The sequence below is a fragment of the Platalea leucorodia genome (genome assembly GCF_965183815.1).
Source record: "Platalea leucorodia genome assembly, chromosome: 1".
NCBI classification, from domain to species: Eukaryota; Metazoa; Chordata; class Aves; order Pelecaniformes; family Threskiornithidae; genus Platalea; species Platalea leucorodia.
The window spans coordinates 95,348,472-95,362,385 of NC_138823.1; the positions used below are offsets into that span (position 1 = coordinate 95,348,472).

Below are 13,914 nucleotides of genomic sequence, written 5' to 3' on the forward strand. Positions count from 1 at the left end.
GGTTTTATGACAGAGGGTTGTAGGGAAATCTCCTGCCGCTACTATAGGGGTGATCCCTATCTTTACTAGTGGCGTGAGGATTCTAGAGGAACCAGGGTTTTTTTACCACAAAATTGGCTCAGAGCAAGGTTAGTTGGAGTAGTGGTTAAAACGGAGCCAGCCAGCCTACACAAAATCCTTACGAGTGTTCCTGGGTGTCGCTAAACCAATGGTGGACTATTTCACTTGAGGGCTGTATCCACAGAGGGGATGCAAGATCCTTACGCAGGGTAAGGAGGCGGCAGCGGGAGGGACAGCTGATGTCATGCATCGTTACGCTGATTATAATCTGCTGGGTGGAGGATGTCCACGCCGCAGCTGAAGGTGCAACTGCAGCATAGGTGGACTCCACTGGGCTTCATTTAGTGGAGCCAGCTCAGGTGGTAATGGCAGAAAAATGACAGCAATGCAATATCAGCACGTAGCTGCCCGAGACCTCAGGCACGTATTCTGGTCATCGGCCATGTGAAGTCCCTGCTGGTGGAGTTTCACCGCTGCTGGCATCTGGTTGAAGCTAACCCCTAGGCTTCTTGCTATGCTGCGGTCACGGGCGACCCCACAACTGGGTAGTCAGCCCCAACGGGGGCTTGCAGGCTGCTGCTGGTACAGCACAACCACACGTGGGCCCTGCTTGCAGCACTCATCTAGCCAGGAAACAGGCATATATTCTCCCTTAAAAATACTGAACAGTCATGGTACAACTGCAGATTTCTTTGACCAGCTCCTCGCCGTAATGGTTTCCCCGCTTCCTGAGAAATCTTCGATTTCAGCCATTCAGTGCTGCGCCGCCTCCAGCTGTTCCCACAGCTTCCCCTGGAGCAGCCTTCCAGTAGCCCTGTAGAAAACTGCTCGTCTGCTCCAGATGAAGCAACACAGCAAAATGAGTATCTTAGTACGACAAGAGACTACAAGTGAGCCTACATAATCCGTGGTCTGCTTGGGAAGTAAACCCTGACCGCCTCGGGAAGAAAAGTCTGACCTACCAAGCAGTGGAGTGTCTTGTGTCCTTGGAGCTGGGGCTTGGGAATTTTGTGCCCTCTGGGAGGGAGCGAGTTGATTTTCTCAATGTAGGAGCCTGGGGGCAAACCAGCATGTAAGTGGTACGGACAATCAGGGGCCCAGGAGTGAAACAGGGAGCGAACCGCAATGGTAGTGTAGATGTGTCCTAAGGATGATGCTTGATAGTTTTACAACATATTGTTGTAAGCAATGAAAATGAATCTTAAACTGTAAATCAGCTTGTTTTCCATTTATTCATAAGAATTTTGCATTGTTTTCTGCTTGTTACATTTCTAATGTTAGCATAGCCATTATGTTGTCTCATCTCATTAGGCTGGCTCATTTGGCATCTCTCAGAGATGCCAAAATACAGGGGAGGTTTTTGGAAAGTATTTCATCAGTATTGTTACTGGGAAAATTATGACCAGCTCTAGTGTTTTAACATGCTTGAATGTGGATGTCACTAACACTTGGACACATCTATATCCCTTATTCTTCCATTATAAAAACAATGTTGACAGCTCCACCTTCTCTTAAAAGCTAGCATCCAGCAACAAGAATTAAATAAAAGAAAAAGTTCCCTAGGGATAGTATTGTTTTCATCCACCCAGAAGACAGAAGTACCAGGGTCTCTACTGAGTCTGCCAGGACTTGTGTGTATGCTACTGAATGATGAAGGAGGTGATTTACGCCCTTTGCAATAAGGACGTTCCAGGGCAGATATGGTGCGTTCATGCTGCTATCAAACCATTTTGAGGGACAGTGGTGAATGTGAAAGCTTTGGTACATGAATGAGAAGAAGGTGATTGGGAATAGCCAACATGGATCTACCAAGGTTAGATTATCAGATCGCATAGGCTTTGCGGAACCTCTAGAGGTCTCTCGTCCCACCCTTGCTCAAAGCAGGTCCAGGTAGAGCGGGTTGCTCAGGGCCTTGCCCGGTTGGGTTTTGAGTATCTTCAGGGTGGAGACTTCACAGCCCCTCCGGGCACCTGCTCCAGTGTTTACCCTCATGGTAAACTTATTTTCCCTAATATTGAGTGGAAATTTCCCTTGCTTGACCAATCTGATTGCATTGTGTGATAAGGGAAGAGCAGTGGTTGTTATCTATCTTGACTTTAATGTAATGTTAGACATGATCTCCTACAGCACCTTTGTATCTAAGCTGGAATGTTCTGGTCTGGGCAGATGGATTAGTAGATGGGTGAAAAACTGGCTTGTTTGTTGAGCTTAAAGGGTTCATATTCTACCTGGAGGCCTTCACAAGCAGAGTTCTTCAGGGATCTGTTCTGGAAATTTAATATCTTTGTCAGTAATGCGAAAGTGGAGACAGTATGCACCCTCATCAAGTTTGCAGCTGGCACCAAACTGGGGAGAACAACTGACACGCTCCAGGGCAGGGGTGGCACTCAGAGGGACCTGGGCAGCTGGAGAAAGGGGCCAACAGGAACCTTACGAAATTTGACAAGGACAAATGCCAAGTCCTGCAACTGGGGTGAAGCAGCTCCTTGCAACAGTGAAGGCTGCTGCTGAGTTCTGCAGGAAAGGACATTGGGGTGCTGCTGAGCAGTAGGCTCAGCATGAGCCAGCAGCGTGCTCTGGCAGCAAGGAAGGCCAAGAGCCTGATGCAGCCTATGCTGTATCAACAGGAGCAGAGCCACTGGGTGGAGAGGAGTGATTATCCCTCTCTGTGCAGGACTCATTAGATCTATCTAGAGTACTGCATCCAGATTTCAGCACTGGTTGATAAACTTGTGACTAAGCCACCAAGATGGTTGGGGTTTGGAGACCAGCCCTGTGAAGAGAGACTGAGGGACCATGCCTTGTCCAGCCCAGGGATGAGACATCTTCAGGGGAACCTAAAAGCAGCCTGTCAGTATCTATGAGCCACCAAAGCTCTTCACAGTGGTGCCTGGTGAGAGGACAGCAGACAGCGGGCATACATTGAAACAGGAGAAGGTCCAACTGCGTATGAAGATGAACTTTTCCCCATGAGGAAAATGGGCGGTAGGACAGGCAGTGAGGTTGTGCAGGCACCGTCCTTCGTGGTTTTCAAGGCCTTGCTGGACAAAGCCCCGAGCAACTTTGTTTTCATCGCTAAAGGGCTTTGAGCAGGAGGTTGAACCACAGACATCCTGACATCCCTTCCAACCTGAACCATTCTGTGATTTCTTGTTAAAACTGGGAAGGGAGACTTTATTACTTAAGTCGTTCAGTATCTAGAAGCCCTGGTGTTGTCCTAGTGATATCAGGAACTTCCCAGCGCTAGTCAGTGCTCGCACACGAGACTCCAGAAAAAACTTATGGCCTGACGAGATGGCAAAACTTTATAGCAAAATATGTCCGATGTACATGAGAGTCCCTTCCTTCTCCTGCCCTTCACCGCTGCATAGGAGCTCCCCTCGGGCGCAGTGTCTCAGGCCACTTCCCGTACGCGCTTTGCCCAGCTCAGAGGCAGATGGAGCGAGTCCCCAGTGATCCTGCCTCTCCCAAAACAGCCAGGTTGTGGTTCCTCTTGTTCTTGTCGGCGTCAACAGAGTGCATTAGCTGCAAAAGCGCAAGAAAGCACGCTGATGTAAACAGTAGCCCAGTTCATAATTATTATTTTATTGCTTTCTTGCAGACAAAACTGGCATTTTTTCAAGGATGTGGCTAGAGTCTGTCCTGGAGGCGAGGCTATACCTGTCATGCAACTGGCAGGACTGGACTTATTCTTAATTTAAACTCATACTACATTTAACAGAGTAGCATGGACAAGTGAAATTTCTGCTTACGTTGAAGGAAATCACATATACAGTGTGTTACATAGTGTTCCACATAGAGAGCTCTTCCAGTATCTGTTCACAGGTGTTTTAAGGACTGCTTGAGCACATTTAGTTCACTGAGACATGTGCACAAGAAGGCAATTTCACAGTAAGTTGATCTTGTTTCCTACAATGTCATTTGGACGTGATTTCCCAGGAACCCACACAGAAAATAAAACTAAAAGGAGAGCTGTCAATCCCTCAGTGCCGGCATAAGAGCTCAGAGCTGTGCCAACAAGGTTAACGTGAAGCAATCCTGTTTCTTCCCCGTTTCCCATCAAAGCCCTGTTTATTGATGTTAGCCTCGCTGGGTCTTATGCTGCTAATCATGCAAAAGATCAGCATTTTTATGGAAACAGCTGATTGTGTCCTAAAGGGAGCTAAATTATCCCAACAGAAAAGTGGATCTGAACAGAAAAAGATGAAATAAAGTGATAATTTTATTTCCTACGTGTCTGACTCAGACCTACTTACATAGAGAAGATACTGTAGATACCCACAGACACATCCAAATCACATGGAGAGCTGGGAAGAAAACATTAATGCAAAGTAGTCTCTTTAGCATCTCATGTCATATTAGGACTCATCCTCTGGTCTCTATCAGACTTTTATAATTACACGGAGCAGAGAATGAGAAGGCGGAAAACTAAATGCAATTGATTCTGCTACTTGAACTACAAGGTTCGTGTAGGTGTTTGGGGGAAGAAAGCGAAGCGCAGCGCACCAGCTCTTGAACGCTGAGCAGCAGCAACGCTATAGCAATAATTGAGGACTGAGGAGGAGGAGAATATTCCGTTGCGAGTCTGAGTGAAACTTAGGCAGTGCTGGAATTTGGTCTAGACAGGAGAACACTTCCACATTTACATCGTCACATCTTGAAAGCTGTGGTAATCACAGATGTTTCATGATCCCCAGTGGCTGCCTTGCAGTATTCTGGTCCTACTGATGACAACTACTCAAGATTTAAATGTGTTATAGTGATGGCTGTGCTCTTGCAATGGAGGAGAATATGGTTGTAATAAAAGAGCTCCCACTTCTGTTCAACATGACTCAGCTGGAGGGAGGAGGAAGGCTAACTTTCAACTTCTGAAATTGTCTTTAGAGAGTTATGGGCTGTGTGTGTGAGAGAGGAGGCTGCCTCTTTTTTTTCTCACTTGTATTGCAAAATTTATAGTAACAAAATTCCCTGTTAAATGATAGCAATAAAAAAGACTCTTAGGAAACTTTCTTAAGTCGAGTTTTACACATCTGAAAAGGCTTTTTCAGCACAAAGCAATTCTTAATGCTGCCTTTACCAAGTAGCCTCAGGTCCTTTTGGTGTGGGGAGCTCTTGCTGGCTGGATGTACGAGCAAGGACAGCTGGGGCACGCAACGCTGCGATAACATCTGGAGTTTGTAGAGAGGGTATCTTGGGAAAGAGGTTTCCAATTCTATCAGGAGATAAATTGCCCTTCATAGCCTTGGGGTTTTGGAGAACAAAATATTCCTGTAAGGATGACACTTCCACTTCTCAGCTGTGAGAAGCAGAGCTTCTGGCACAGTAAAGAACTGAATCTTTATCTTCCCTGGTTGTTATCAAAATAGTTGTGGTATGACCAACAAATTAAACATGAAATGACAGGTCTGCTTGCAAAAAACTAATGCAAAGTGAGTTAACTGGCATTCTTTTGTATGTATTAGATCCAATTCTCCATCGCCTTCCACAGCCTGCAGCTATTATACACCGTAACAGTTCAGCATAGGGGAGATGTGCATGAAAATGTGTTTTAAAAGTCTTACTCTTCTCCATTAAGTTGGTAAAGATACTTGGGACCTTTATAACTGCTCTGATCTGCTATTCCCTCTTACAAGTTACAAGATATTTTTAACTATGGTAGTAACATTTTAATAAGGCTACCGGTGCCCCAGGGCCAATGCCATAACCCAGTTATTTGACATGTTGGGATGACAAGCATCTGTTACAAGTGCAACCTTGCTAATGGAAGATTCACGCTAATGAGGGGGAACCCTGGGTGTCTACAGGGCTACTGTACCAGCGCCCATTTGACCCTTCTCTCCCATTTCCAAGAATTAGGGCACAACCAGAAGAAATGGACGGGTGTCAATAAAATCATCATGGTCCTTATCCCCTTGGGCTCGCAGATACCTGGGTGTAAATTAGAGCAGCCCCAGTGTGAAGCAAGTGTAAAGATCCCTTGAGAGCTTCCACCGTCCCACTTCTCATCTTGTACTGCACGTGGCTCAGCTGTACTGTGGTATCTAACACCAATTATCAAACTGTCTGAATAACAAGGGGGAGATGAACCTTGCCAAAAGTTCATGTTTTATTAAAATAATTCATCCTCACAAATGAATGCAGTTTGTATGTATGTCATGTGGCTGAAAAGATTTTTGTCCCACTATTAAAGAATAGCTAGTCAGAAATAGCCTTGCATTGCTCTCAGCACTATTAAGTATCTTTCTATACATTAACTTCTCAAACTCCAGCAAATGTCACCAGGAGTTGACGAAACAGAATTGTGAAGTGAGCTTTTAAAGGAACAGAAATAATGTAACATTAAATAATTGACCTTGTACTGTCACTGTTGGGTGCTCTGCTTGCAGCAACAGTGAAATCAAGAGCTGTGTAGAAATATCGTGTGCGTGCTCTGTCAGTCACGGTGGGACCATGGTGGGAAAAGGAGGTCGTATGTTGGTCTCCTCCACCCGAAGCAAAACAGCGAGGCATCCTGAAACTTTTTGTCTGAGTAGTCAGTCAGGTTTGACAAGGCTGACAGATCCTTCACCACACCCTCTACTTTTGCATGGTAGAGAAGGAATTGTGCAGTCCTAAGATGCGTTACCAGAAACTAGTAGCGTAATATTCCAGGGGCTGTCTAAAAGGAGCACAGCGAGTGTTCAGGGACCTGGGAATGACAGCTCTTGGCAGGCAGTCCCAGGCTGGACTAGTCGCAGACTCACACTGAGCACCTTGTGTCAGTCATTCCCTGCCCTCCCCAACCCCTCCGAACACTCGCTGGGGCATATCTACATTTTAAAATGGATTGTGCTGCAGGGCACTATAAATCTGCCCATAATTAGGCACCAGTTGAGTGCATTTAAGATATATCTTCCCCATGACAGGGATATCTTTGAGTAAATTGTCTGAGCCCTTTCAGTTTGTTATTAATTACATTTCAGACCATCTCTGCAGTCGCTATAGAGGTGTTGCTGCTGGCACCAGCTGGTGAGCCTCTCTTCCCATGCAGAGAAAAGCTCAGACTGTGGACTCGGGAGTGTTTACTGTGAATTTTCTGGGGAGAGTTCAGCCTGAGAGAAGTGAGGAACTCCCAGGCCTGACCTTCATGTCGTAATGAACATGGACTTTGTGAATGCTGCTGCTCAGCCTAAGCTATTGCTTCCCAGGCAGCTCTTGCACAGCAGTGGTGGTGCATAGCAGTCACCCTACAACAACACGTAGCCAGATTAGTGACTTGCACGTGCAAACTTGTCCTTACTGCCCAAAACTGTAGGAGTCAGGAACACAGGAGTCACATGCTGTTTTACCTGGATGATTCGATCTCTGTTTGGAATGCCAGATCTGATTTTTCACAAGCTACAATAATGGAAATCGGTTACCAAGTCATATTCAGATTTGTGCTTTAACTGGCAGATGTCACTGGTTATCAGTGTGTTTCAGCTATTTTAAATTTATTTGGTGCTTCTCCATGAAAGAAGGACATTAAAGAGAGGATGTCATTACATAAGCTCAGAAGACGGCAGGTGAAGTAGGAGGGGCTGGCAGCTACTTTTAAAAGTTGTTAATTAACAAGCCATCGAGGCGAATTTCAGTGTGGCCTTGGGAATTCAGTTCTTAAGATAAAATACAGACGTCTTCCTGGTATAGACAGGGACAAGTGCAGCTTGTCACATTCATCTCAGGTAGTGTCCTGAATAATTAAAGACCCACTATCCAGCAGCCTAAGCCTAAAATAGAGCTTTTGGGTACACCATTTGGGGTTGGGAAGGCGCCTTTTATGAAACCTAAAGAGATAGATTATGCCTACCCCTAGTATTATGTATAAAGGAGCTTCCTTCTGTTGATTAAAGCAGTGTTCAGGCACAACTGTATCCCCTTTGCCTCCTTGGAATTGCTTTCTCCTAATATCCTCATGGTGTCGGCAATTCCAAAGGAGGTGAGTTAGGATATAGGGCTGCAGCACAGACCTTGGCTCTGGCTTGGTTTAAGGAGCCCAGAGGGAATATTACATCTTCTTTAGACTGACTTGCTTAAAGAGGGTCTCCTAAGACCCAGACAACTTTTATGTATCCATGTCTTGAGAAGCAGAACACCACCTTCCAATAAGGCAGATGAGCAAGAAACTCCGAATTACTGCATGTTATTCTCCCCTGCGTGGAGTTTTCCTTAGGAGGAAAATGAGACTCTGTGGCTTGCAGTTTACTGGACATTTGCTCTCAAAAACTCTTTGAAGTCAAAGGAAGTCAAGGAACTTAGGATGTGGCCTTAGGTACATCAGGACCAGGCCTTTTCAGAAGCAGTGGAACAAGGTTTAAGCAAGATCTTCAAGTTATGACACTGGTATTTTCCTGTAGTTGGTAGAATTTTAAGCAATACCCATGTGACTTGATCCTGCTTCAAGATAACCGAGTCCACCTCAGGTAGCACCCAAGTAAAATTGACTGTTTCAGCAAATAAAAATATTTGTATTTACTTACTTCATTTGCCCATGTATGAAAACAGTTCAGATAGGAGCACTGAGCTGTTTTCAGTATCAGTTCAGTCTTATCCCCTCCTCTCCATTTCAGTGGGGCTAATTGTGCAAGCAGGACCAGCAGAATCCACTTGCTATTCAAGCACATTTTTCTACATGTCCAGGTAACAGTGACGCATCCAGGCCTCTGGGCGTAGCACACACATGCTGTCTCCATCACAGATAATGGAGTGTCTCACTGAACTGGCACAGCAGTCCAAGCTGAAAGGTGGGGCTGATTGGAGGTGGTGCTAAAACTCAGCAAGAACCCCAAATCAGTGTAACACTTTTGGATTTCTAAATACGCATACATCATACAAATGGACAGCTCTCAAAGGGACTTGCTGAAAAAAAAGCTTTGTGTTCCTATGCCTAAATACAAGTGCTTGGCTTGAGGCATCACCACGCAAAAAATCTGACTTTTAGGTATGCTGGTGGCACTAACACAGCGATCTATATTTATGTTTCAAGAAGTTTGGACTGGAGTATCAAGGCATGAAGTTCCAAGTTTCCCTCATTCTGCATCTCCCTCCTATTCTACATCTGTTTTCTAGCTTTTTACTTCCTTCTTTATAGCATTGAGCCTATGTATTTGTTTTTCTTACTCATCCCGACTGCTTTTGTATTCTGCTCCCTAATGACTTTGGAATGTAACATCAAATCATCAGATTGTGCAAATCTAATCTGTATTCAAAAAAGCACCCCAAATCCACATATATATATACACACACATATACACACACACATATATATGTATGTACGTGTGTATACATATATATGCGCGCTGATATATAATGACTCACATTATGTATAATACAGCATATATATTACAATACAGAAGTCACCGCATGACTTCAAAGATAATAGTAAACTTGCATTCTGCTTCTTTGTAGCACTCCATACAGCTCTGGGCAGTGCCGTCAGGATGCCTTTCAGGACCAAGGAACCCCATGTTTGCTTGGAGGAGCTCTGAAGCCTCCGCTACGCTGTGCCCACCACCACCGCCAGCAGCAGGGCAGGTTCTCACATAACTTGTACTGTGGTGCTCCTGCAGAGCCCCAGCAGTTTCAGTGGCACTGAGGAGAATTGCCCTCATTCAGTTTTCTCTTGAATAGTTCAGAAAGTCTTGTCCTTCTAGTGTGTTTGTGTAGCTGTTATTTACCGTCCTGTGGCCTACCACTTGCATTTAAAAGACCAGGAAAATGATCAGTGCAGGGAAGACAGAAGCGGGCCCAAGAATGTATGGATGGTGTGGGCTGCTGGTGATCTCCCAGAAGTTTAAAAAACTTATAGCATATGCATTGTCGCAGAGCATCAGATGACTGATATGGCTGGCTCCCGTACTGTGCCTTGGGATGAAAGCCTCAGGATTATTTCCGAAAAGCTTGGCAGGGTTATTCACAAGTGACCACTGCTGCTTAAAATCTTGCCATCTTCTCTTTGTCTTCTAACACCACAGGCAAGTGGCCAGACCAGCTGAGGCAGTGCCACTGAGCGTAGGTAAGAAATTGTTCTCAGTCGACCCTTGAGACTGACCCAGTGGTCAATGGCTGATAACGCAGGCACTGCTGGGCATCCTACAGCAAACCGCCTCTGCTGACACCCTGCACACACACAAATGCATTTAAACGATTTTGCCTCTAAGATCTGGCTTATTTTATATTTTTTAAGAGTAAAGCTTAACTTTCAGAGCACCAGAAGGCAGGAATCAAGAAAAACTAAGGGAAAAAGTCAGTTTAAACACCCGTTTCTCGATATCCTCTTTCTCGCGCACAAATGCAGCCAGCGCGTGACACGGTTCAACCACTTCACGTGCTGGCGTACAAGTGCCAGGGCTGTTTCAGAAATAAACTGGGCTTGGAGTATCGACAGCCTCCCCAAATATGGGACCCGATGCACTTCCCAGTTTATGAAACAAACATTTACGCAGCTCTCCTAACAAGCGCGTCGGCCCTGTGGTGTGCCACGTCTTGGTGCAGGGGGAGAGGGCTGCCGCCAGCGGACCGGACCCATCCTCGACCTAATGGCGCCGATTTAACCGGCGCTGCCTCGTTCGGCTGCCGGTTGCCTTCTGGAGTGGCAGGGGGCTGCTTGGCGTCACGGGCACCCCTGCTCCCAGCCCTGGGGCCAGCCGCAGGGCCCCCTCCGCGGCAGCGAGGGGGAAAGCGGCAGCTGGCGGATACAGAGGTCAAGAGGAAGTTTTTAATGGGCTCCAACCTCCGCCGGCAACTTCGGAGGGCAGGCCGCGCACCGAGGAGGGTGGAAACACCGGTGCGAGGCTGAGAGAGGCCTCGCGGTGCCCGGGCGGCCACCGGGGAGCGACACTGCCGCCGCGGGGAAGCCGGGCTGGGCTGGGCTGGGCTGGGCTGGGCGGGCGCGGCGGGGGCCGGGGCCAGGGCCGCGGAGAAACCTGAGGCGGCCGCCGGGGAGGCGCGGAGGGCGCAGGCGAGGCGGCAGCGGCGGCTCCACGCCCAGGAGCGCCGCTTAAAACCGCCGCCGAAAGGTGTGGCTTCGCCTTTCCTCTGCCGGCGGGGAGGGGACCGGACGGGACGGGACCGGACCTTCGCTCTTGCCGCCGCCAGCCGCCGGCCGCCAGCGCACACCGCTTCGCCCCTGCCCTCCCCTCACCTGGTCCCCGCCGCTCGGCCCTTCCGCGGGGTCCTGCGAGGGAGAGGCGGCGCGGCGGCGGGCCCTCCCGGCGGTGAATGCCTTTCCCCCCGTCGGGTCTGGGTCAGTCTCCCCGTCGCTTTCCCCACCGTCCCCTCTCCCCGCGGGCGGCGGCCGCCCGCGCTCCCCCGCCGCCATGAGCATCAACGGCGGCTCCCACCCGCGGATCAACACCTTGGGCCGGATGGCGCGGGCCGACTCGGGCACCGACCTGCGCTACGAGATGAGCTCCCATGTGGTGGGGGGCGGCGGCGGCGGCGGCACCCACACACACAAGACCTACTACTACCAGAAGACCTACGGGGGGGACTACGCCTCCGACGGATACGGGTAGGTGCGGGCCGGGCTGGGGGGAGCCGGCCCCGCCGGCCCCCGGCCCCGCTCCCTCGGGCCCGCCGTCGGAGAGCTGCCGTGAGCCGGCTCCCGGTCTGGTTTCCTCGGTGTGCAAGCTTGCAAGCCTTTTGTTTCCCCTTCCCTAAGGAGACTAACTTCTAAAAGGCTTTTGAATGCAAGCAAAGAACTTTTAATTTTTTAAAATTAAAAAAAACCCCAAACCCTCCTGTGCAGGGAGTGACGGGATAAAAGGCAGAATGGTCACCTCGGTGCCCCCCCTTTGCATTCTGGGGTGCAAATGTGCGGGCTACGCCGGCCCCGCAGTTCTCTGCTGATGAAACCCTGCTCTGTGCGGTGACACAAAGCAAGCTGCGCTGAGGCAAAGTGCTTTACACCCCATGCACCCAGGCTCAGCTCTCGCTGTCCTCGCCGGCGGTTTGCATGATTAGGGCTATAAAACCATTTTAACTAGTGGGGATCGTTCTCTTACTCATTTTTTAGTTTGTTTCTAGCTTGTGCAAGGCCTGGGAGTTGAAGGCCGTGATCTTTTATGCAGCGATCCCTGATACCTGGGGAGCAAAGATACAGTCTGCTTCCCCCTCCTCTACCTTCTTAACTTTCCGCCTGCCGTGTTGCTGCGAGCGCAGGGGCGATCTTGCGGGCAGGGTACTGGCTGTGGATCCTGGTCTGGAGAGCACCTGCCTTCACGGATGCAGCCCTACCAGCAATCCGCGCAGATCGATTCTGGCAAAATAAGCGCGGTGGTCATGAAGACTTCTCCGTTAATCCCCTCGGCTGGGAGTTCACGGGGCTGAAAAGCAGGCAGCAGTTACAGTCGCTGAAGGGCACAGCACTGGTGTACGATAAGGCCCCTATACAAAACACTGCTGGTGATTACTCTTCTTTTACGTGTGGAATGGCTGCATTAAACCTCTTGGTCTAATTATTGATGCCACTGACTTAGGAATTGATTCAGAAGTGCTGTCGTATAATATGTGTTAGAATTTATCCCCTAATTTTATGGATAGTACGTCATTATTAGATTGCGGAAGGATGAGAATTAAGCATATACAGTAAATAAACAGCAGATGAGAACAGGCAGGTTTTATTAAATCAAGCAGATCTATAAATGGCTGTAGAGAATTAGGATTACCCTAGAGAGCACGGAGACCTTGGTTTAGGTACGTCAGACCTGTTGCTGGAGGACACTGAATGAAAGACAAAACTTGCATTCTACCTATGTTTTGTTTATTACTTTGCCCGGTTCTTAGTTTTAGTTATTCATTTGACTTCAGTTTGGTGTGTGCACAGGTAAGTTAGTTAATGGTGAATTGTAGCATGTCCACTTACTATTACAGTAGTATGAGAATACCTATTTATTGCTATATAATTAGAACAATTCAATACTTTACCGTGGGAGAGTGCACATACTAGGACTCCACAATGCTGTCATCGTATTGCATTTGTGAGGTTCTGTTTTGCTAGTGGTGCTCCACTGCAAATATCTTTACTGTTTACAGGAGAAAGACATGAAAAATTAGTGGCAGAACATGCTACTTTCAGGCTGTTCTCTTTTTTTCCCAGGCTTACTCTGGTGCAACTATATTGGATTCACTGGAGTGACTTCCCTATTATTCCTGACTTTTACTGGAGGAGAAATACCTTCCTTTAATTTAGCATTCTTTGGTTTTTGTTACATATTTTAAACGAGTCCATAGTTTGTTAGGCTTTTCTTTCTTTAGTATTCAGTGGTGGCATGGCAAGAATGGAAAGGACAGATCTGATCAAGATGTTAACAACCTTATATCAACATCCTTTCATTTACTGTCTGTAACGTAATATTGATATCTCCTTTTTTGGAAGGCTTAGCTGTCCAGGAGGCTGCAATGAAACTTCCTGGTCGCTTTACTGCGAGGCTTCTGCACATGGAACTAAAGACTGCTGTTAATGAGCTTAAAATACATGCATATATATGTATTTTACATATAATTTTTTTGTATATGAAAACATCTGATGATACAAAATACTTTAAGCATTATTTGCAAAACAATATATGTGTTTGCACCTTACTGAGTTGCATAGGTTTATTTTTAATTAGTGCTGATTTAAATTAAATTGTCCACCACAATACCAAGTGAGGGTTTTGTTGCCAGTTAATGAAAAAAAGCAATCACGTCTGATTTTGCACAGGTACTCAATGCAAAAAATCCACTAAATCCTGTGCATGTTGTGCTTGCAGGATCAGGGCCATCCTCTACGGAATTGGTTTTAATAATTGCTTCAGCCTGATACCTTCTGTGCCAAAGTTTAGTGGCAGTTAC

General features: G+C 47.3%; 1 protein-coding gene across 1 annotated transcript in view; it reads left to right on the forward strand.

Annotated features, from left to right (window-relative positions):
* Nucleotides 1-11,396: 11,396 nt before the first annotated feature.
* Nucleotides 11,397-13,914, forward strand: part of DSP (desmoplakin) — a gene marked incomplete at both ends in the record, with an annotated part of 38,430 nt that continues 35,912 nt past the window's right edge. Inside the window, one exon of the mRNA XM_082310325.1 lies at nucleotides 11,397-11,590. Within this exon, the coding sequence (XP_082166451.1) occupies nucleotides 11,397-11,590 (194 nt within the window). The remainder of the gene's footprint in view (nucleotides 11,591-13,914) is intronic.